This window comes from Poecilia latipinna, unplaced genomic scaffold, assembly GCF_001443285.1.
Source record: "Poecilia latipinna isolate Pla-1442-1.1 unplaced genomic scaffold, P_latipinna-1.0 Scaffold1460, whole genome shotgun sequence".
NCBI lineage: Eukaryota > Metazoa > Chordata > Actinopteri > Cyprinodontiformes > Poeciliidae > Poecilia > Poecilia latipinna.
Window position 1 is genome coordinate 35,641 of NW_015114076.1, and position 24,213 is coordinate 59,853.

General features: G+C 39.6%; 1 protein-coding gene across 1 annotated transcript; it reads left to right on the forward strand.

The window, feature by feature from the left end:
• The first annotated feature begins 15,215 nt into the window (after positions 1-15,215).
• Positions 15,216-23,953, forward strand: notum1a (notum, palmitoleoyl-protein carboxylesterase a). Its single transcript, XM_015057412.1, has 11 exons — positions 15,216-15,826; positions 18,760-18,812; positions 18,924-19,019; positions 19,313-19,373; positions 19,457-19,515; positions 19,606-19,708; positions 19,791-19,982; positions 20,081-20,178; positions 21,141-21,288; positions 21,385-21,432; positions 21,520-23,953. The coding sequence occupies exons 1-11, from the start codon at positions 15,486-15,488 to the stop codon at positions 21,821-21,823; spliced, it is 1,503 nt and encodes a 500-aa protein (XP_014912898.1). The 5' UTR covers positions 15,216-15,485; the 3' UTR covers positions 21,824-23,953.
• Positions 23,954-24,213: the final 260 nt, after the last annotated feature.

A 24,213-nucleotide genomic window follows, 5' to 3' on the forward strand; every position in this document is an offset into this window, starting at 1 on the left:
TCATTTGGTCCTTCACATGAGAGTGCGGTCAGCTCCGATCTTGTTTAGATGAACACATCAACAGTCATTCCAGTAATGACCGCATGTGTCTGGGGCCGAGCATTTTTCAGAAGGCTCATTTTGGCTAGCTGAAGCAAATCATAATCGCAAGAACTTTGCAGCTGATACAACCATCGCAAACCTGTAATCGCCTGTGATTTTCACTTTGTGTAGAACAGAGTCAAAAATGTGCCGTACAACTGTTAAAATTTATCGGGGGGGATGACATCCTTGCCCCTTTGCACGTGTGATTTCCGCTTCCCATCTGGACACAGATGAAAATGTGTCCAGATGAGTTTGTACTCATCTCAAAGACACAAGCGAGTGTATATGTGCACATGCAAAAAAAAAAAAAAAAAATCAATTCCAGAAAACTAATGAGAAACAAATGGGCTATTAGAATAATAAAAAAAAGTGAATAATTTGCTGAAGTATTTATGCCCAGTTTTTAACAGCGTTTATGCCTTTCTTCAGAAGAACTCGGGGAGGAAAAGAACAATTTTAAGCTCACTCATTTGCAACAACAAATAAATAAGTAGAACATGGGTCTAGTGGAAACATTTTCATATTAAAACAGTCTTGCTAAGACAGGGCCTAGTCAAAACAGGCCCTGTCTGTTTTGACTAGGCTACCACATGCTCGTTCAGTGTAAGTGATTGGTGCAAAGTTAATGATCCAATGCAATGGCTTGGATTGGTTTCCTTATCATTTTTGCTTAAACAACTGGATTTAATAACTGAATCTGACTGAATGGTATCATAACTGGGACATAATTGGGAAGTACCACTCAATGGGTTAATGTTGGAGAAACAACTTACTGTTTCATGATAGCTGTTTATCCGTTTATCCATTATTGTTGTCCATGTTAACTAGCCTTAGCATTCATGACAGGCTTTGCTGTGGGGAAGAAACTCTAGCACAGCATAAGTCAAAGAGGAGGGTGTGAGGAGCACATACACTAGCTTGTATCTGCTACACTAGTGTGCTAGTGTAGCAGATACACTAGCACAACCACTCAAAGCCACTTCCTGGCTTTGAGTGGTTGTTTCTGACTGAGTGTTGTATATATGTAGCAGAAGAACTTGTTTTACTTTTTTTATTTATTTTTTTAATTCTCATAATTCCAGGACATAGTGACAGTTGCAACAAATATGTAAAAAGCACATTGTTCATAAGTTAAATACAGCATTTTTAAAATTGCATCCAGTCAGAAGAAACATGTTGATAAAATCAAACATTAATAAACGGATCAAGATGACATGGTTTATTTTATTTTTTTAAGTATTTACGGATTTATGCCCAGTTCTTTTAAGTTGCACATTTTGCTCCTTCTACCTCATTTACCTCGTAAGCTACGCTGAGAAAGCCAGCATAAAAATGCAGCTAGTCTTTAATTTTTTGTACAGTCTGAAGCAATTTTTCATTTCTGGAAAGCCCAGCAACGTTTTTTTTTTGTTTTGTTTTGTACAATATTCAACCATATTTTGCACAGTGTCTCTGCTTCCAGGGGCTTCAGTGCTTCTCTTGTTTAGATACAGAGACATTTAAAGATAATTTTGGCCCCAGCTTTGATCAGAGACTCAGTTCTGCCTTTCTGGTCTCCTCCATATGGTTCCCTTGTCTGTGTATCTGTGCAAGTATCTGCACAAACATGCTAGATGCCTGAGCATCATTGTTTCTTTCCCTGCAGGCCCGGCCTACTGTTCTCAAGTGGATATCAAAGAGCTCCATTTACAGTTATCTTTGCTTGGTTGCGCCACGGAAGTAATCACTGCAGGTCAGGGGTCAGAGCTCTGGGCCCAGACAGAAACTCGACTGACTGACGTGGAACTTCAAAGGAACGGGATCCTCTGACAGACTGTTGTTTTAGCCAGGCACTCTGGCTATCATAATCAGAAGAGTGAAAGGGAACAGTAAGAAAAAAAAAAAAAGAAAAAAAAAAGGAGGAGTAAGCGAATGTGTGGAGGGACTCGTGTCTCTGAAGAGAAGTAGAGGAGTGAAAGACTACCTTTAAATAATTAGAGGCAACAAGATCAAAGAACGGGCTTGAGTTTGGTCTGCTTAACCTCTGTAACACAGAAATGGAGCACAACAAAAAGGCGTCACTTTATTCTGTCCTGTTGTTATTTCTATGCTTGGTGAAACCCAAAACCATGTTAAACATAATGGAAAATATTTGAGGTCTTCTTTTATTAACCAGGGATGGCTTTGATGTTTGATGTCTTTATTTGTTTTAGAAGAAGAAAGAGAAAGACCCAAAATGGCATGCTAGCGATCTTCTTTTGGAGAGAACACATGAAGTGTGTGCGTGCGTGCGTGTGTGTGGGGGTGTGTGTGTGTGTGTGTGTGTGTGTGTGTGTGTGTGTGTGTGTGTGTGTGTGTTTGGGGGGAGGGGGGGAAGTAATGAATGATATGAGAGCAAACCAAGCTTGTTTATGCTATGTAATCAATTAAACATCATTACTAGCCCTTTCAAAAGTACCCAGATGAAAGACCAGAAGGAAATGATCAAAGTGACAGCATTTTTTAAGCACTAAGCTGTCTCTGCTACTGTGTCCTTAGCAAGTGAACTTACAGCAGAGCTAATGATATGTGACCAAAATTGGTTTTGCACAATGTGCATCAAAGTCTGATACACTGGATGCATGCTACTGTTTTCTGTCCAAACTTAACATGGCAAGAAAAATAAATTAAAAAGATAACAGACGGAAAAAAGACAGAGTAATACCAACGGCACCAAAGAAGAAACATGTACATTTCCCCCCATTGCTGTCTTCAGTAGTATTTTCAGTATAAAGATCAAGTTGTATTGACTGCCACGGGCTGCCGCACAAAGTCTCCCTTATTCTACATTACTGTAAAGCTGGAAAATAAATAGGTTTTTCGGATAGTGATGGAGTGTTTTGACCCGTGCAAGAAAGTCCAAAACAGCATTCCAGACACAAACCACAGACCATCTCAAGACTACATGTTCAGCAGCATTGGGGCACTTCAAATGTAGTCTGAAAAGGAGCCTCTTCAGCCTTACTGGATGTAAAAACAGGTAGAGGGAGTTTTTTTGTGGATATCCTGTCATGAGAGAAGGGCAGGGGTGTAGCGACATCACAGCAGGCTTTAAAGGAAGTCAGCGTTTCAGGGTGGTCAGCTGGAAAGAGCAGGAGGTCAAAGGAACCTTGTTGGCTACATAATCCACCTCTTATCTCTGAATCATTGTTGGATTTGGGTTTTCAAGCGGGCTGGAGTAAATCAGTACTCATGACATATGCATGTAAAGTATAGTTATGGAATTTCGGCTCTTTCTCATGTCTGAATTGTAGACAGAAGATGTAGTAAACTTTTATTTTAATTCGTCGATAAGGAAAACAGTTGACCGAGCTGCATCTAAAGCATTGTCAAAGTGATTCTTAGTTTGGCTGCTAAAGGAAACGATCCGATTTGCTAAATCTAATCTTTGACACTTCCAAACAGCTTTTTCGTTGTTTGGCTTGTATGTAAAACACCGTCGCTACGATCAGCGTTTGAACATGTGCACAACCTTTGATTATAAGATGCCATAAAGAAAGTCAATCTGATTGGCTGAAAAGTCTCCTTAGACGACTCCTCATCTAGTAACTTCAGCTGCTCTTAAGCTGCACCACCTTCAAAGAGACACACACGAGACAAACTCTGAAGAAACATGTGTCCAATAAAGAAACAAGAGCTGACCTTGTCACATGACTCTTCAGATTGCTGTTGCATTACAATGTGTGCCAATCAAAGCTGTCTCATTTTGAGTGCAGCTCAGCAATGCTACCTTTATTGGGGTGGCTATGTGTTAGAGGCGTTTCATAGTAGAGCTGTCAACTAGGTAGCTCTCCATGGGACAGAGGCCTTTAGGTCAAAATAGGTAATTTGATTAATCTGCATTATGTAATATTAACGCCTTAAAATTTTCAGATTAATTACTGAAGGCTATTTCTTAATTCTAAGGACTCCGTATTTGAATTTACAATCCAGTTCTTATATGACCTAAAATACAGAATCTCAAGAGCTTCAAAGAGATCAGTAGTCTTTTGGTAGCTTTCAGTTTCTTTTAATGACCGCCAACCTGAATGCTCTTTTAACGATTATTAGTGTTGCATGTCTTAATTTCTCTGAGTGATTTCAAAAAGATTATTATACTGCAATTAGACTGATTTAAATATTTACATTTTGCTGGTCCAACACAGTTCATCAATCCTGCATAAATGGTTGGGGAAAATTTATGTTTGTTTTACGCAAGCAGAAAGTCCGGTCACATTATATGCTAGCCCATCAAAAATTAGTTGCGCAAGACTTTGGTTTGGCGCTGGTCTCTAAGAGAGCATTTCACCAACGCATAAAAGAAGAGATATTAGATCTAAAGCCAAAGTGGTGTTCTGTTTGGTTTGCAACACTTCACAAACTGCTGAACCATGCCAAAAAGGCTATTTGACTAGCGTCAGACCCGGGACTGGGTGACGTACCATCCGACGGGATTCACACGCTTCCCGCTCTTGAGCACAAAGGGGCAGAACAACAATATTATGGTGTCCACTCAGACCCCACCCCCACTGCCCCCCAGTAAAAACATTTCTGTGAGAGTCGGCTTGACCAACCTCTTCTCTCATATAAAAACACAAAGCTGTGCGTATTCTGACAGCTGCTGCCCGGGTGCCCTGTGGAGAACAGAAGGAGAGCTTTGAAGATCTTGACCTTCTGGAACAATAAAATGCCATCATCAAACACTCCTGAGAAAGGCTGCTGACCCACAGATCCATGTGTCTTGCTTGAAGTAATTCATATTAAACTCTGGGGATCCCTAGGATGAGTTTGACGCTAGCAGAAGCACAGATAGAGTCGATCTGGTGCATTCTGACGGTGCTAACTGGGAACACGTGCAACAGAGTTCACCACTGTCGCTTGGTTTTAGCAACACCTTTCAAGTGGTCTTCCAAATCTTTCTTAGTTGAATAAAATGAACTCTAAGAAAACAAAAAGCATATTTCTCAAACCATTAAGCCAGTCTTAGAATGCAAGAGAATGCAATATTTTATTTTATTTTATTTTATTTTATTTTATTTTATTTTATTTTTTGTTTTTGACATTCCACATTGTTACTTTTGTTCTGAATGTTGAAAGCCTTCTGCAGCTTTTTCACGATCTTGTTTGTTGCCCTTTCTGGCAAAAAAATAAAAAATAAACAAGATCACGAAGGTTAACTATTAATTTATTTGAAATAGTCCATAATTTGTCATCATAAGGTTCAATGCTGAAACTTTCAGAAGGATTTTAAAAAAATAAATAAAAAAAACTTAAAAGAAAGTATTAGCAGACATTTTGTTTTTATGGTTATATTCATGTATTTGAATGCAAATGCGGCTCCATTCAAATATTCCCTTACTTAGCAACTCTGATTTCAGTGAACATTTTTGTTCACTTTTGTGTGATTTGGCCTTGGTTACTAAGTTGTAAACACAGGAAAGAGAAACAATCTTCCTCGGTTCCTGAAAAACTTCCTGTGAAAACTATAACCTTTTTATACCTTTCCGAACATTAACACTTCCTTTTAGTTCCTTAACTTTTATTATTATGATACACTGTTACTACATATTCTACATATTTTCAGTATGTCAGCTACTTTAAGTTAAAGTTAACTTAACATTTTGTCTGAAAGAGAATAATTTTCGTAGGCTAACCTTAAAAAGAAAGGGAATAAACGGATAACTCCAAATCAGAGCTTTTTCATCAAATGGAGTCGGTGAAAGAGAATTGATCACATATGAAGTTGGTAATGGATGACTCAAAAAACCTTTCTGAACTTGATGATCAACATCTCTGGGTTTTTGCACTGAACAAGAGATCAGAGGAGATGAAGCGAAAAGTGACTTGTCTGAGCCGCCTCCAAGCGTAAGTTTGTGATCTATCAAGGTGAAAACAGGACCTGTCTCTTTGATACAGCAGGAAAAAAAAAAAAAAAACTTCAGAGAGTAAAAATATGAGGCACATGCTCAAAACAAAAAGGGCACACGCACACACACACACACACACAAAAACTCATTCTGGATAAAATAGAAAACATTTTTCTTATCTCTGTTTTCATGCTTAGAGACTGATGTTGTACTTTCAGTCACACGACTGATAAAACAAGCCTTTGAACTTACATAACTCTGCATTTGCATAACTGTCGAAGAGGATTGCAAAGCAGAGATGCCAGCTGGGTCCACTTGCTCCTCAAGCCTTCTGTCTTTGTCCACATGTTAAACTTTACAGGGCTCTCAAGAAAGTGGTGTTGACAGTCTCGATTTGAGGTCAAGAGGGGCCGGGGGTCAAGCACTTCCTGCTGACATGAAAGCACATCGGAGCACACCTTGCTCTCGGAGTCTGTCGTCGACCCCACGGACCATCTGTACCTACATAATCTGGGGTTCATCGGGGCCCAAACAAAACCCATGTGTTAATTACCTTTGAAGGTGCAATGACTTCAGAGCCACAGCTGATCTTCATCTTGTTTCAAAGGTAAAGCTGGAGAACAGGTTACGCTTCAGACGCGTTACAGTTGTCCTTTCCCAGCGGTAACCTGGCTGCTCAACAATCTCTTTAAGGGGATAAGCTTTCCGCTCAGCGTCCCTGATAGTGGGTAACCCCTTCAGTCTCACTCCGAGGAGCTTCCTAAAAATAGTATTGCAAAAATATATTTGTGATACAAGACGCACCCTGCTACACCTGCACACCAGATGTGACAGTATTCTCTTTGTGGGAATTCCAGTTGTTCTCCTGATGTTTTCCAGTTTTTTTTTTTTTTCATCCCCAACATTAACATTGTTCCACCATAATAACTGCTTAGTTCTTCAATCGATCGTTTTCGTACTTTTAGTAGAAAGAATCACCAAGAAGATTAACTGGAGCGTCATGAAAAGCATTTACAACCATTGTGTTTTAGAAAGTTCACAGAAGATTCCAGGAATGCGATGATCATAACTTCATAGACATAGCAGAGGATGCTGGTAGCAGTCACCCTATTAGTCATGACAAAAACAAGATGATGTGTCCAGCTCATTGCTTCTGCTTCCCTCTGTGAGTTCAGCTTGAGTAATGCTTTTTTCTCCAACCACAAATGACCACCTTCATCTGGACACAGGAGAAAAGAAAGTGGGCGTTGTGCATTCCCAAACAGATACGTTAAATTCCTTTGAATAAATATACCTACAGATGACCTCAAACCAAAGACAGAATATTTGTGGCGATGACACACGATTTTAAAAGGAACACGTGGATTTGTTGGAAGTGGTTTCAATATGTCTGTTTTTCTACTTAGATCCCACAATACTTACCTGCTTTTGTAAGAGGATGCGCTTTCACACAAACCATCAAAGGCTATGTCGAATATGGTTCAAGGTTCAAATTGACTTGTTCCCGCCGCTGGTGAACTTAAAGCGTGACAGACGCCGACCGGTTACCACCTGATGGAAAACTCAAAAATGTAGTCTTTTTTTTTTTTCCCCCAATCAGCAATTTCCATAATATTACATACAAACACATTTAAAGATACAGTATAATTATGCATTTCATTTTTTATTTTGAAGACGGCATGTAAAAAGTTTGAAAATTAACAGGAAGTTGGCGCCTCAGTATCCAGAACGAGCTGCTGTGCATATGAAACGGCTTCAATAAACATTTGTTTGCGCTTTTGGTTGTTTGTCCCTCAGTAAAATTCGTACACACACAGTATGACACAAAGTTAGACAGGGAATCTGTTGTTATGGTACAAGCTGTTACATACTGTTATGGTACCAACTTTCTCTTACCCATACTAAAGGCAACCCCAGTGTCACCAGTGTTATTTTTGTCATCGTTTACAAACCATGACTGGGTGAATATATTTAGAGATCAATATTTAAGGCAAATAAAGCCAGTCATGCTCATTTTTTCTTGCTAGTTGCTAATTTAAGGTACGCAAAACAGTTTAGCATGTCAAAATCATCTTTCTTTTAATTCAGTAAAACAATGTTTTCTTGACAAAGTCTCTGCTTGACTACTCAGACATGATGACTGGAAAGAAATCAGAATTGGGGATGATCAGTATCGGTGGGTAAAAGCATTGCAAATGTAAAACCATGTTGCCTTTATTCTTCAAATGTTTTTGAAGACAATCTCAAGATGGTGAAAATGAAAGCAGGCAGACCTGTAGGTGACAGATACTAACACTGTTAAGGTAATCTTAAGCAGTGATACAAGAGTATCGGCAACCAAAGTGGTAACAAAAGTCCAGCCCGAACTGAAGTTTCCTCAGGTTTCTCCAAAAGGAACTACTTGGATGCCACACAACTAATGTCTTCGATGTGCCTCTTTTTTTTTTTTTTTTTAGAGAGAGAGAGAGAGGGCTGTAAAAGCTGAGGTGATGATTTCATGTTTCTGGCGAAAAAATTCCCAGGCTGGGAAGAGCCCGTGGAAAGTAATCAAGTGGCAAGGCTATGTCATTCTGATGAAAGATGGCTTGTCAGAAACTGGCGACTATGGGTGCTCTTTGGCATCACCCACAGCCCTCTGTGCACTAAAATGTGACATCAAAGCAGGTACGAAGCCAGCCCAGATGCTGGCAGTGATCATTGTCTTCTGTAGTACCAATGGTCTCGACATCCTGGTGAGGTGATGAAAGCAAATGGTGTTAAGAGTGTCAAAATGAGAACCTTACCACAAGCTGGAGACTTTACAGTGGTACAACAACAGGAAGGTGCTACATGCCAAATACACTGAAGTCATTTCTAAATCATTTTTATAAATTATACCTTAATCCTTGTATCAACAGTTTCAATCCAGTGTTTTGGACGTTTATGTTGCAAGTCAACAACACCAAAACAAAACAACATCATAAAAATAATGTTGTTTTTTTTATTTTTTATCTGCAGCTCAAAAACAGCTTCAAATACAGCTCTCATAATAGAATAATGACCATGTTTTATGTCAGGGTGTGGACTTCAAAAGAGCTCCCCATTGGGAATGGCAGGTTAAAGGACAAAAAAATGAGTAATGTGTTGTGACTCTGCTGTGATGACCTGTAATAAGGGCTTTTCCATGTCCTATGGCAAATGTGTGGCATAAATAAACATTTTGGAGACGGCAGAGCCGGATTCTCCCTCTGTCTCACTGGCAATGAGATTAGACATAGTGGCAGGAGGGCTGCCGCCTCTCCGGGGATAATAATAGCACATTTTAAAAGGTAATTGGTCTCTGTCGTCTGCTTTTCTCCTGGCTACCTGGCAGAGGGCATAGTAAAGGGTGATTCAGGGACCAAGCATGAATGCAAAACCCCCTGGAGGATGGTTGTGCGCACTTTCGTGCGCCAGTATCTCCATCGCACCCTGGTCCACCCCGAGTCATCCTGAAAGCGTACCGACACATTCCTGCACACATGCGGGCAAACACGCAAGACATGCATGTAAACCCCGCCCTGACAGACACACGCATCCATCTCTCTCGGGGTAAATGATGTGACAAAAGTGTTAACAGGCAGCAAGTGCTGGCTTTTCACCGCCAACAACAAACAGCTCCGCTGCAAAAACAATGGTTTGATTGCTATTTAGTGTCAATAAGATCTCCAATGCTATCTTAAGAGTTTTTGTTTTTTTTATCAAAGAGGGCATCATCTGCAACCAATAGACGTTCTCCTCTTACGAAATGAGAGCCTGCTCGACAGATGTCTCCTGCCTCTCTTACTCTGTCTTACTCCCCTCACCCCCCATCCCCAGTTTACATGCACATCTTAGATGGCACCTCTTGACTTCAGTCAAGGTTGTTTACTGATTCTCTGGGAAAATATCAGGAACATGTGGCTAGGGCACATGAAAGGAGCTCCACTGTGCGTTAACACCCAAAAGCATCAGTACATGTTGTTGTTTGGGGTTTCAAACAAAGGTTCTAGCATTAAAATTAAGGGGGACCTCCTGCTTCCGTAGGGTTGCCTCAAGGTGACGCAGAACAGAAGCTGTGGTTAGAAAGGCTTCCACAGAGACCTTATAACAGTGTATGTTTGTAAAGGAAACTCCACAGTGCCAGGAAATATAAAATCTGGTAAATGAAAGAAAAAAAAAGCATGAATAGTATATGCAGTAGGGAAAAAAGGTTTTAATGACAAATATTCCAAAGTAAATATGTTCCTAATGGGTTCGTTGACATCACATTCATACAAAATGTTGGTATAAGCCCAAGCAATCCATGCCTAAAAAGAAATAAACACAAATAAGCACATAAATAACGTGTACTGAAATGCATTTAATACTTGACAGAGACTTGCTTTGGCAAACAATGCTTCAGAACGTCTGCTGTAAGCTACATTGCTCAAGTGTGATTTTGATTCATTCTTCCTATGAAATTGTCTTCAAGCAAACAAACATTTCTTTCTTGCTTTCAAAAGATTTTTTTTAATTGGATCGTTGCTGAGCAGTTGACAGTTTCATTGTTGCTGCTTTAAAAATTCAGATTTTTCTTGGTTATGTGGGATCATTGTCTTGCATCATGTTCCATTTTCATATTGTTAGAAAAAATTGTCTTGACAGTGAGATGTTCTCGCCTCTACAATGAACTATCTGTATGTCATTTCAGGGATAATGTGCAGCATCATTTCTCCTCTTACCATGGCGTGTGTACAATAAAATAAAAAAAGTTACATTTTGAGCTCTTCTGACCTCAGTGTATTCCCTATTTGGTTTGCTTGACAAGATGATTAGAAGCAATTTTAAAATGAGCTTCATTGTTGTTGTTTTTTACAGCAGAGACATTCTGTGTGATGACTTTATATACACTTTTTTTACATAAAACAAAAATAATAAAAAAAATGTATTCTCTCTTCAAGTGGTCCGTGACTCATCTGATTATGACTTGAGTCTTCTGACAAAACTTTTGTAAAGGAGCACCAAGAAATGACTGGATTATGGTGAACTGATGTTCTTTTCTTCCAAAATATGACCCAGATAATGATCTCATGGTGACATTATGAGGTTTAGAAATATGTATCTCCAGTGTTATTTTAGCATCAATTTTACACATAGTTTAACTTGTTGACTGATTTTTGCTTATTTATTTATTTGCACACCTGGGTTACTTGAATTGTTGCTGATATATTGCATGATTTTCATGTCAACTCCTCTATTATTTACCAAGAAAACTATTGATTTGTCTAATAATTTTCTCCTGTGTCCCAAAATATCTGTAAATTTTAAAATAATTCATCACACCTGAGCTGATTTCCAGACATTTCCAGATCCCTTTATGTTCTGAATCTGATCAGACTTCCAAGCTAAAACACTTTGTGGTATTATACTGCTAAATCCTGGTCTTTGGGATTGTGACCTTTATGGGATTTACTTCAGGCTCACAGTCTTCAACTTACCATAATGCTTTAATATGTTTTACACTCCTACTTTTTGGCTTTTTGCATAATGTGTGGGAAAATAAATGGTGATTTAAGGAAATTTAAAGAAACTCTTCAATGAATTATAAAAGTTTTATAGCTGGCGATCCCTCCTTTGTTCTTCCAATGAGGACCTCCACCTGTTTCTGATGATGTGAGCCAGAGCTTGTCCCTTTCAAGAGGCTGATCCCTCCTGATCTCTTTGATGTAACCTGACCTAACAGTTCCAACTAGCAGGATTTGACGATCACGGACAGACCCTCAGCAGCAACCCTGCACAAATCAGAGCTAACAGCAATGGGGGCGATAGGAGATGGGGATGTGCACGCAGACTTGGTAGGGCACAAAGACGGAAAGGGGACTCATAGAGCTATGAAGTGTCTGAACGCCAAACAGCTAGCAGTCACATGATCACTGCTGCCAACTCAGACTTAAGCAGTAAAACCTGTGAATCTGTGAGGGCACATGCAACTGATCGGAGATGAAAGACAAGCTTTGACTTTCACAGGAGGCCTGGAGTTGGGGTGGGGGGGCTATACCGGGGCACTTCTGAAGGACTGCCATCAGAACAGCTGGGTCATTTTCAGATGACCTAATTCTTGGATTAATCCAGTCAGGCTTGCATGGGTAAATTTGAGTGTATGCTACACAAAGAGGACAAAAAAAGGACAGAAAGAGAATTATTGGCAAAAGAAAGGCTTAGTGCTTCGATTTCAGCGAAGGTATGCAGAGAAACCCACCTTTCACACAATGGTGGGAAGTTGTAACCTTTTTTTTTTTTAATTTCTTAAGTCTGTTAACATGCCTAGTACATAGAACATTAGATGCAATCATCTACAATTCACTCTTCTTTGGTCGGAGAACATTTCCTCGCCAGGGCACTGCGTGTGTCAGAGGCCAGAGTCCATCTGCGAGTGATTTAAGGGTTTCATTTTTGAAGATGATGCGTGATAAAACAGGGAGGTATGGGTCAAAGTGACTATACACTCCGCCTGTGACAGAACCTCTACTCTTGGACCTTAGCACATGTTTTAATCTATCCAAGCATGTGTTTGAAGCATCAGATTCATTTTTCCTGGCTCACAGCAGCTTCACGTCATTTAGACAAGGTCTAAGTTAGGGTATTTTAAGCTGTTTGGTCATGTTGTCTTTTTGAATGGAATTTTGATGGATGGTATATGAGCAATTTCAAACATTTTGATCAACTTTTTGTTTTTTTCACAATGGAATCATAAATTTTAACAGCAAACAGTGCAGCTGTTTATTTGAGATAATCTAAAGCCAGGCTACCTCAATTGCTCCGAACCAACCCCTAAAGAGCAGCAAATTCACACACTGCTATGGAAATGTGCACAGTAATAGAACTCTGGATGATGAATAATAGTCACTTGGAAAACTGCCTAAAACAAAAGAAGGAAGTTAGTCATTATCGTTAAAAAAAAATGAACAGAACGACGTGTCGCTTTAGAGAAGTTATATTTTAACAGGCCTCTTCTATGTATTTTAATGTATCAGATGTATCAAACACAAACGTTTAATAGAAGTGGTATGATGTCAACGAGATGTGAGTGACATCAAAATTTCAATGTGGCATCACTCTTTAAAACAGGTGCGCAAGCTCCTCCTACTGAGAACAGGAAGTGACATGTTTTACTGGTGAAGGCATCCTAACTATAGCTATTGTTGAGGTTGCTCAGGATTAAGAACTATGACTTTTCACTGGAGGGTGTGGCTATGTGTGTAGGCATGGTGGCATGGCAGATTTTGATTTATGCTGTGTTAAAATGTGGCTCCAAATCACACATAGAACAACCAAACTGAGCATGAATGAATGAATGAAACTCCAGGCCAAATGAGTTGCAAAATAGATCCCTCAGCATCCTTTAGAATGTCTTGGTTACTGTGTATCCCACATTCAAGATTTGAGCACCGCAAAAGTTTCCGTTGCTAAACAAACATACTCAACATCTGGGTCATAATTTGCTAGCATGGTTTTCGTCCTGGCCGCTGAGAAAGTGAAATGAAATGTCCAATTGAAAGTTCCTCTTTAATTGTTAATCATATTAGAGTCACGCTTTTTCTGATGACATTATCGTAAGAACCCTATTGGAAATAATCAGTTTTCTTTTTGTTTGTCCATGCCAATCCTTCACTACCAATCAGGAAGTTGGGTGAAATGAATGAGGCACCTAACTTTTTGCTCCTTCACATCAGACATTATTCGTGATTAAATCCATTTTTTTAAGGTCTTGCAAGGAACACAACTTACTGGCTAAGTGTGCCTATTGAAAGACAGAGATTGATCTTACTGAAGAGTGGGGCGAAGCCCTGGATTAGGCCACTGACCAACCTTGAGTGAAGGCTGATCAAGGTTGCTTGCAGCTTTTCATTCAGACTTTATGTTTTATAATGGTCTTGTTTTGTGAAAGTTCTCTAAACATAAGGAGAAAGTAATTTTATCATTAATAATTTCATCAAGAAGGAACTGAAAGTTTCTTTTTTCACCAAATCTGCTGATAGCTAATTTTAAAATGTACTTTTATTGAACAATAAGAGCCTTAAAATATGAAGGCACTACTGTATGTCAATAGCAGTGCAGTTGAACTCCCATGAGTAATATACTGACTGACTAGGGACTGGCACCATCACTGTTCACCTCCACAGGTGACGCAGTTGTTTGAAGAAATGGAAGTGTTGATGCTCACCCTTGTAGAGCTAATTGAACATAAACAAAAATAAGTTCAACACCTAGCCGAATCCTGCAAAAACTTTTGTTTTCAAATTACAGGTTTGCTACAATTTCTGGGTGCTGGTTTGTTATGTCTCCAAGCAACTGTCTTCAGATGACACTTCTGATTTCCCCCCTCCTCACTGGATAAATCGCTATATAAATCTTTACTTTTGTTGCATTGATGCTAGAATTCAACATTCGCAACATAACCACATCACTCTCGCAAAACTTGTATCCATATTCTTGGTTGCCGTGTGCCTGCCCTTTTGGGATGCCTTTTCATTTTGTGGAAAATTATTGTGTCAGTTAAGTTATACACTTTGACCCAAAGGCGTCATTGACAAGACAGAAGCTGTTCCCTGGAAGCTCACCTCAACCATAACCAGGCATTCCTGTGTTAAAAAGCCAGCTTCCCATCAGGATGCTCTGCTCCACTTAAAATATACAGTACAGCAGGAAAGTTTTGGGAAGGACTGAAGTGGGAGGAAGGATGCAAACAGGGGAAGAAAGAGTGATGGCTGCTTTGATCTTCAGAGGCCCAGTCTGGATGAAAAAATAGAAGTGTCTTTTCCTTTAAGAAATGTGAGCAACTCAGAAATGGAATCAATAAAATACAAACATAAACAAATACAGTAGACAAATAACAAGTGCAAATTCGATCATAATAATAATAATATAATAATAATATTTTTTTCTTAAATGATTTCTTTTGCCACACAAAAAAAAAAATTGTAGGTTTTTCTCAGTTGTTTTTCTTTGAGTGTATTCTCACTTCATAAATTTGCGGTAGGATGGGAAATGGGCATTTCAAGGCCAGTAAAAGCTACCACATCAAATAAAACATTGTGGATCAAAAGAACCAACGCATCGACATTTTTTCCTGTTTAAATAAAAAAAAAAGAGAGAAAAAGAAGTGGGGCTAGTCTGCCACGCTTGATCGTGCCCTAAGTCCTGCCCCCGCAGCAGCGATTGGCTGGGTGGACGCACATGGGGGGAAAGTTTGAATAAAATACAAGAGCATGGCACAAGTGTTGTTGTTCAAGCTTGTGCGCTTGATCCAGAGGCACTCCAGTCCGTCTTGTAAAGCAGAGGTTTGACTTCTGTCTGAGAGGGTTTGCATCAGGTTCAGAAAGCTTAGTGGATGACTTGTTGGTCTCTTAGGACTTTTTTTGTTTTTAAGTCATTTTAAATTTGACATCTTAGGAGCTTGACAAGCTCCGTCGAATCCGGGCGTGATAGCCGTTGATTTACTCAGGAAAGTTGCGCGCATCGCTCCGTCTGTTGTTGTATCTGTTGAAACATCTTGAGATGAAAGCCGTCAGAATGGTCCCATCCCTGCTCCTGGTGCCGCTGCTGCTGGTGCTGATGCAGCCCGGTGCTCTGTGCGCGCGGAGGTTCCGGGGCGGCCGCAACCCGCAGCCTCGCCGCTCGCCGCCCCCTCCCACGCACCGGTCGGACAGGGGCGACACCACGGAGAGCTTCCCTCTGGACTTCACCGCAGTGGAGGAGAACATGGATAACTTCATGACGCAGGTGAAGAACCTCGCGCAGTCCCTGTACCCGTGCTCGGCACAGAAGCTTGACCACGACATGAAGCTGAACTTTCTGGTGAACACGTCAGTCACCTGCAACGACGGGAGTCCCGCCGGGTACGTAGCAAATCACGTTAGCGCGCAGACACGTATGTGGTCAAATTTAGTTTCAGGGTCACCTGAGCTGCTGCTGTTGTGCCTCAAGCGGGGCTTTCTCTGCTCCTGGTCACCTGCAGTCAGTCGCATCTGACTTGAGAAAGAAAGTGCTTTTCCAAAAGTGAACTTTCGCGACTTGGTCAAGTTTGTTTCCCAAATTAAAATCTTACTTTGTACATATATACTTAGAAATGTGAAGTTATTTATGAAAGTGAGCCGTAAAAAGCGTTCTGTTGAGACGTCTAAGATGTCTAAATGTGGTTGAAGTGTTTAGGGTTTGTTTTTCGGCTAACCAACCCTGACTTTTGATGTCCTTCCTTTGGCTACGTTTACACTAAACGTATGGACTTAAAAATAAAGTTCCGTTTTGTCATTCCCCCCCCAAACGACGTCGCAGTGTTAGCAGCGTCTGTTGGAAAACACATGATTGGCAAACGTGTGTAAAGAGTGCAAAAGTACAAAAAGCGGAGGCTCAGTCAGGATAAGGTAGGATCTGGACAGCTGCTTTGCGTCAGCGGAGCATGAAATTTGCGGGGAGCCACATGGTCCATGCTTCATTTCCTTTGCTTCAAATTAGAATGCAGGATTTGCTCTGCAGAAAGCTTCGGTGTAAGTTTGCAGACCCCTGCCTATTGCAAGCACGTTACTTTCAGACAGAGAATGTTTGACGACGGGACCCAAACAGTGGAGTTGGGATGTTTCAGAAGTGTTCTGCTTCATTATTCTGCAACTGACAGCTAAACCTATTATGTATTTGATTGGAAAAAGAGATGCAAGCTTTGAAAAATTGTTTTATATATATATATATAATGTATGTCCTTGTGCATCAATTTAATCACAAAAGTAGCATATGTGTTCTTGGCTGTTTTTAGACTATCAGCACATAATGGAAATCTGAGATAAATTATACTGTAAACATATCATCTAGTTATTATTTGCAGTTTTCTTTGTTACGTAAATCACTTTTAAGCGTGTCCTGTCCTGGCAACATTAAAAAAAAAAAAAAAAAAAACATTATGGTGGGTCTAGCTACCTCGCATTGTAGGTGAGATTTGCTTTTTATAAAGGGGGTATTGAGATATTCATCCTGTACCTTAATCAGCTTTTTAAAAAATAAATAAAGAAGAAAAAATCAGACAGGTGATACAAGTGAGATTTCTTCCATTCAGCCTTTCCCCAATTTGTCCCTGTGGATTGATATTTCATCCTTCCTAACTTCCTGTTTTAATCATTATAAACCATGTTGTACTTAAGCTTTCATTTGAAGTTTTAAGGGAATTTGAAGTTGAATAATCACATAAATGCTCAAATCTAATGAATAATTAAATTTAGGTGAATTTCACTTTCCCAAAACCTGTTTTAGCTGTAATCTCTGTTTGCTCCAGTAACTATGATATGTTTTGACCCCGAATCAAACCAAAATCCCCCTGGTGGGTATGTATTGAGGCATATGGCAGTAGGAAGCGTCCCGTGGGTAGACGGCATGAATCAACCAAAAATACCAGCATCTGCAATAGCACCAAGGAGGACGTGTGGAGGATAATAAAAAAAAAGGGAAATAAAAAAAAAAGATACAATGAACTACATGTGTCCCATAGGTATTCATTTCAGATGGTTTTAGTTCATGAAAACCCATCCTTGAAGAGTTTAGACGTGGATCACATTGACTAAATTTCATGTACCTGTGGATTTAGAATCCAGTCTGATCTCAAAGTGGCATGTGGTGAGAGCCGGCTGCTTTCACTATAAGATTCTGAGCGCTGTGGAGACCCAGCCTGGTATTGGCAGATGTCCTTTCATTCACATAAACACCATTTTCCTGAGAGCTATTAATCACAGCTATACACATCCAAAGATTAGACGCTTAAAGTTAATCGTTCAGGAATGGTGTTGTAATTCACCTCCCAGAATCACTCTTGTTTAGCGCGAGCGGGTCAACACGACACCTTCACAGCGAAGCTTGTTAAACTTCCCAAGAATGCTCCAATAAATTCTTTGTTGTTTGGAAACTGCATCGCCGACTCTTGCTGGCAATAGTTGCGTTAAGCATCATCCGAAGCCAAAACGTGTGATTCAGCGGTCTGAACAAGCAGCTGGAAGGTGCAAGCCAAGTCTGTCCTCTTTAAACTCAATGAAATGTCTTTTGGCAGTCTCTTGAGTTGAGTCATTGGCGAAGTTGAAAGAATAGAAAAAAAAATTAAAATTAAATCCAGTTGAGAAGCTTCTTCTTCTGATCTAACCATAGCAGGTTAGACCATTTTCAATAAAATAATGGTATGTTTTTTTAACAAGTGCATCCAAAAATCATAGCCATGCTCTCTCCTTGAATGTCCCACCATTAATTAAGTTGTTCTGCAGTTGCTGTTTGGAGAAAATACTACTTTCAATTCTTTCTTCTTTTTTTTTTCTATGCCTCAAAGTGCACTTGAAACTTGACAATTCTTAATTTCTCTTAATTTTCTTTTTTCTCGACTTATATCCACACTGTGGGAAAGACAGAAGAATGATGAGCTCCACGTTGAGAAATGATGGTACAACCTGGGATAGGGGTTGGTGTGATGTTTATCTCCCATTCAAGCATCGCATCAGAGCAGAAAACACACATAGGCTCATTGTTCTCCACTGTTGCTGTTTTCTGTCAGTTTTCACAGATAAAAATCAAATGAAGATAAAGGACTTTTTTGTTTATTTTAAAGCAATGAAGTCATATTTGTTCTGTTTTTCTATGCTGGTGAAAGAGTAGTTAGAGTGTTACCTTGCAGGTTTCTATCTGTATCACATTTTCTTAGAGAAATGCTTATATAAAATAAAATAAAAAGTGAGTTGTTACATTGATCTTTTTTTTTTTTTTTTACGCAAACATGCAAGTCATACTGACTTTTATTCCCCCACAGGTACTACCTGAAAGAGTCTCGGGGCAGCAGACGCTGGTTGATATTCCTTGAAGGTGTGTATCTGACCAACTTCTCACTTCTAAATCCATCTCCAAATCAAATTAGGAGTTAGTTGACGGGAGAACTGATTTGTGACGCGTCCCATTTCACGTGTTATTTTCCAGGCGGCTGGTACTGCTTTAACAAGGAGAACTGCGACAGCCGATACGAGACCATGAGGCGGTTTATGAGCTCTTCCAAGTGGCCCCAAACTAAAAGAGGTCAGTTTGTTTGCACCGCAGAGTGCAAAGTAGAAGCTGCCTTGACTTATTTGCAATGAAATGAGATCGGATGTGACGTGCACCCATTTACAGTGTTATTAAGACCTTGCATCCAGTCATGAGATGGTTCAGAATAGTTACCTGGCGCCCACTGCTAAGAAAGCATAGATTCCTTTCTCTGTCATTGCAGTGTAATGACTATAATCCATTTGGTAATGATGATGAGTAAGAGGAGGATGTGTCTGGGGATTGGGGGGGAGCCAGGATGGCTAATGATACATTTGTCTCTGCAGGCACGGGGATCCTGTCTCCACTGCCCGAGGAAAACCCTCACTGGTGGAACGCAAACATGGTGTAAGTTGACTGCTGTTTCTGTGCTCAGTGACTGCGTCGCTGAATTCCCTACTGCCAGTTTTAACTATGCATCATTTGTGCAGGTTCATTCCCTACTGCTCCAGTGACGTGTGGAGTGGTGTTACGGCTAAGACAGAGCAGAGTAAGAGATTATGAAGTCCTCTCAGTTGGGACAGTGTGTTCATCCTTAAGGAATGGCTATTTTAAACCTCTTCTTACTGTTTTTGCTCAGATGGATATGCTTTCATGGGCTCCCTGATTATCCAGGAAGTTGTAAAAAATCTTCTGGGCAAAGGTCTAGACAATGCCAGGGTCCTTCTGTTAGCAGGAAGCAGGTATTTAATTTGAAATTCTTGCAAATCAGTGTAGCTTTGCTGTACGCTTGCTGATACAGATGTGAATTGCTGCTGTTCGCAGTGCTGGCGGCACGGGGGTTCTGCTGAATGTGGATCGCGTAGCCGAGCTCCTGGAGGGGATGGGCTACGCTGGGATACAGGTGCGAGGCCTGTCCGACTCGGGCTGGTTCCTGGACAACAAGCAGTACCACTGCACGGATTGTGTGGACACAATCAGTTGCACGCCCACAGAGACTATCAAGAGAGGAATCAAGTAGGGGATAAATATAAAATCAAAAATTCATCTCACATTTGATTGTTTGGCAACTGAGAGCATGTTTGCTTATGTTGTTTTGTTGAATTTCCTGCAAGGTACTGGGGAGGTGTGGTGCCTGATAGGTGCAGGCAAAGCCATGAAGGAGAGGAGTGGAATTGTTTCTTTGGATACAGAGTCTTCCCATCAATTAAAAGTGAGTTTGTCATGTGGGGCCCCCTACTGGCCTGGTTAGACCAATACAACTGGAAGAAGCAGAGGACATGCCGATAAATTCACAAATGTCACATACAAAATTTTCTTTCCAGCATCAGTTCAGTTTTGTTTGTTTTTTTTTTTGTTTTTTTTGTTTTTTTTTTACAGCAGAGTCATAATTCAAAGCTGTATTGATGATTTTATCTTGTATCTAAGTTATCAGAGCATTTCTGATCATAATTGCATCAGCTAGTAGCATTTCTTAGCACTTTCAACAGTGTGTATGTATGCTATGGAAATGCTAAAATCTCACATTTAACTGTGACCTTCACAATGGCTTTTCCCATTTCACACTTCACTTATATGAAATATATCCAATGATGACCTCAGACCAAAAGTATGTAATATTAATTGGAGCTATATTACTACAATATGCAGAATATGTGAAGTTACTTTAACTCCTCAGTTAAAAAGCAGCTATAAAGCATCTCTCTGGTGGGTATAAAATGATGCCTGATCAGTATAAACATCTTGTGTTAGACAGTTCAATTTCTACCTACCCTGCAAAGGCACATATTTGCAAAGTGGCAAAATGATCAATTATAGAAACTTTCTTCCATGCTTTCTGGTGAACATAACAATAAACTTAGCTCTTCTTGCCTGAGTGCAGTGAGACTACATTGAATCCAATGCAAAGTACAAAGAATGCTAAATCAATTTAAAAGCAAAAAGGGGATTCATTAATAAGATTAAAGAAAAGGAGGTCAGTGGCTTGTGGGATCCTCTGAATGCCAGTCCTAAAATGAAAACCTGTTCAAAACATGGGCTGGCTCTGTTTGGTTTATTTTTATTATACTAAAATGCCTGTATCCACATTTATTATTAAGTTTTAAAACATTTTAAATTAATTTGCCTTTTTCTCTTTGTTTTTTTTTTTTTTTCTTCTTTTTTATCTCTGTGCAGGTCCCGTGTTTGTGGTCCAGTGGCTGTTTGATGAGGCTCAGTTGACAGTGGACAACATCCAGCTAACAGGTCAGCCTGTGCAGGAAGGCCAGTGGCGCTACATCCAGAATCTGGGCATTGAGCTGAGGAACACACTCAAAGATGTCCCGTAAGGCTGCATTCTTGCAATTTAGAAAGAGAATTAAAATATATATAAACATATATATTTATTTATTCATTATTTATCATGCCTTCTTTTCTTCAGGGCTATGTTTGCTCCAGCATGTTTATCACATGAAGTTATCACCAGAAAGTGAGTGAAATTTACCATTCTGGGGGACTTTGCATGTATTGTTTTTTCTACTGTGAGCTAACGGCGCCCTCTTGTGTTGTGATTCAGCTACTGGATCGACGTGCAAGTCAAAGGGACCTCTCTGCCCCGAGCCCTTCACTGCTGGGACCGCAGCCTCCATGACAGCAGAAACAACAAGCCACCGCCCAAAGCGTGTCCTGTGCATCTGATTGACAACTGCCCCTGGCCGCACTGCAACCCCACCTGCCCGACCATCCGGGACCAATTCACGGGGCAAGAGATGAGCGTCGTGCAGTTTCTCATGCACATGGGGTTCGACGTGCAGAAGATGGCCCAGCAGCAAGGCATGGACCCGAGCAAACTACTGGGCATGCTGAGCAGTGGCAGCTAAAAGGGACACACCGTCCAGTTTTAAGCTAGAACCAAGCAGGACTGGATGATCTTTCTGGCCTGTCTCCCATAACTGATACCTCTGCTCACCCTCCCCACTGCAGTTCCCCTTCTGTTGCTTCCAGACCTCCTTCCATCCCAGGTGCTTCAGTTTGACCCTGAAGTCATGTCTGACACACCAGGCTCCACCATGACCAGGCACCACTTCTTGCTATTATAAATGCTACAAAAAATTATATTTTATTTTTTAAAAACCAAAAAAAAAATAATAATAATAAAATAAAAACAACAATATCATGAATGTAATCCAGTTTTAAAGATGCTAACTGACTTCATGTCTTTAGTGCTGTCATCCTTTTGTACTGAATAGATTTAGTGAATGCAATAATGGTACAAAAAAATGCTGTTTTATATTTTAGGTAGTCGATAGTGTTGATAACAGAAAAAAAAATCCTATTACCTCTTGTGTATTAGAGATGTATTTCTATAGTTTCTAATAGAAAACACATCGGGTCATGTGTTTAGCAGAAACAGTGTAAAAACGATACAGAAAAGCACAGTCAGTAAAGCTCTTAAAAGTAAAAAGTCGCCTTTATTTTAGTGTTAAAGGTACCCAAATGAAAATAGGTTGTCAGATAGCATCTGCACTAAATATTGCGATGATTGTGAAAATAAGCAGGCAAAGTTGGAATTTCGCAGGAGCTTGTTTGAGACTTTCACAAGATGATCAGGTTTCAGCAAAAAGGTATATCGTGATCAAATCGATTTCAATTAAAACAGGAAGCAACATTTAATTCAATTGCTGCTACAATTATCTAACATAATCATTATTAGAGTTTTGATAGCTATATCTGTGAGATTTGTTTATAGAAGTTATTTTGACTGATACATTGACCCAAGCAAAAACACAGAGTAACTCTAGAGAAATGGATTCCAAAGGATTAATGTCCTCTGCCGTTTCCCATTGACATATATTTTTTTATAAACAATAGAACACCACTGACACGGGATAAGAGGTTTTTCAGTACGATAACCTGGAAAATAAATGACTGGTTAATCAGTTCAGGTATCTGCTCAGGTGGCTAACTTGTAGTCAGCTGCCTTCAATCATGCTGCTCTTGAATTGCCAACTATAGTTTTAAAACAATGTCACCTTAAACGAAAGTCTGTGACTTTTGCAAGCAGTCGGTTTTCTCCAATCTCCATACAGTCAGAGAAATCTTCAACCACATGCCACCGACACTGGCATGTCATTTAAATGACCTTAAACTGTAGCAACCGTACAATGAAAAATGCTGGTGATTTCGAAACAACAACTTTATGAAATATTGATATACCTATTTTAAAAGAAGCTGTTTTATTAAATGAGTGAGATAGTGAGACTTTCACCAGATAACAGCAAGTTGCTCTCTTTTATTCTTTTAATTACTTTATTCGTTTCATTCTTTTAAGCTTTCAACTTTTAAGCTTTCAACCTTGATACCTGAAACTGGTCTACACCTAGTTGAAATCGGACATGCGAATTTTTGCGGCTGAAGCTACATCAATATATAATAGTTCTAATCATACTCTGAAATGGTGTTAAGGTGGACCTGGAAACAAGTCACAAACAGCTATACATACACATTATAGTGCCATTACATCCATACCTCTTTCTTACGGACTGTGTCATCATCACAGGACACACACTTATGTCAGGTCAACTCCCTACAGCTCAACAGTCATCAAACTCAATGCACGATGAACATTTAAAGGGAGACAAATGTTGTGTATTGTATATTTTATGAGTATTTGTATAGATTATTTGGAAGTGTTCACCATTGTAACTCCATTCTTTTATTTCATCATAGAGATCACGTTTTAATATAATGACATTGTTTGTATGTAATGATGACTTTATAAAATATGCTTGTAAAGGACCTCTATTTTTCATCACACCGGAAAAAAAAAGAAGTATTACTAATTGTAATTTTATTCTGTAACATATTTTTTAACAAAAAAAAAAAAAAAGTAACTCAAGCTACATTGGTAACTTTTACATATTTATTTTGTTATGTAAATCATATTTATAAGTGCTATTTTTTACAGAGAAGTGATTCTTTGTAAATTGTAAATACATTGCTGTTCTTTGCTTTGTGCTGATTGCATGTCTTTGTATCACACCCAAAAAGGAAGACATTACATATACTACAAGGTGAACATTGCTGAGCAGTCTTGTTATTATTTACACGTTATAATGATCATTGGTAACAAGTTGTAGAGGGGCTAGAGTAGGATTTTATGACTTCTTAGAAGGAGGAAGAAACAAAAAAAATTGGGATTGTCAAAGATATCCCCTGCCATTTCCGTAGCTGGAAATTAAACAACTAGTGTTCAATGTAAGAAAAACAG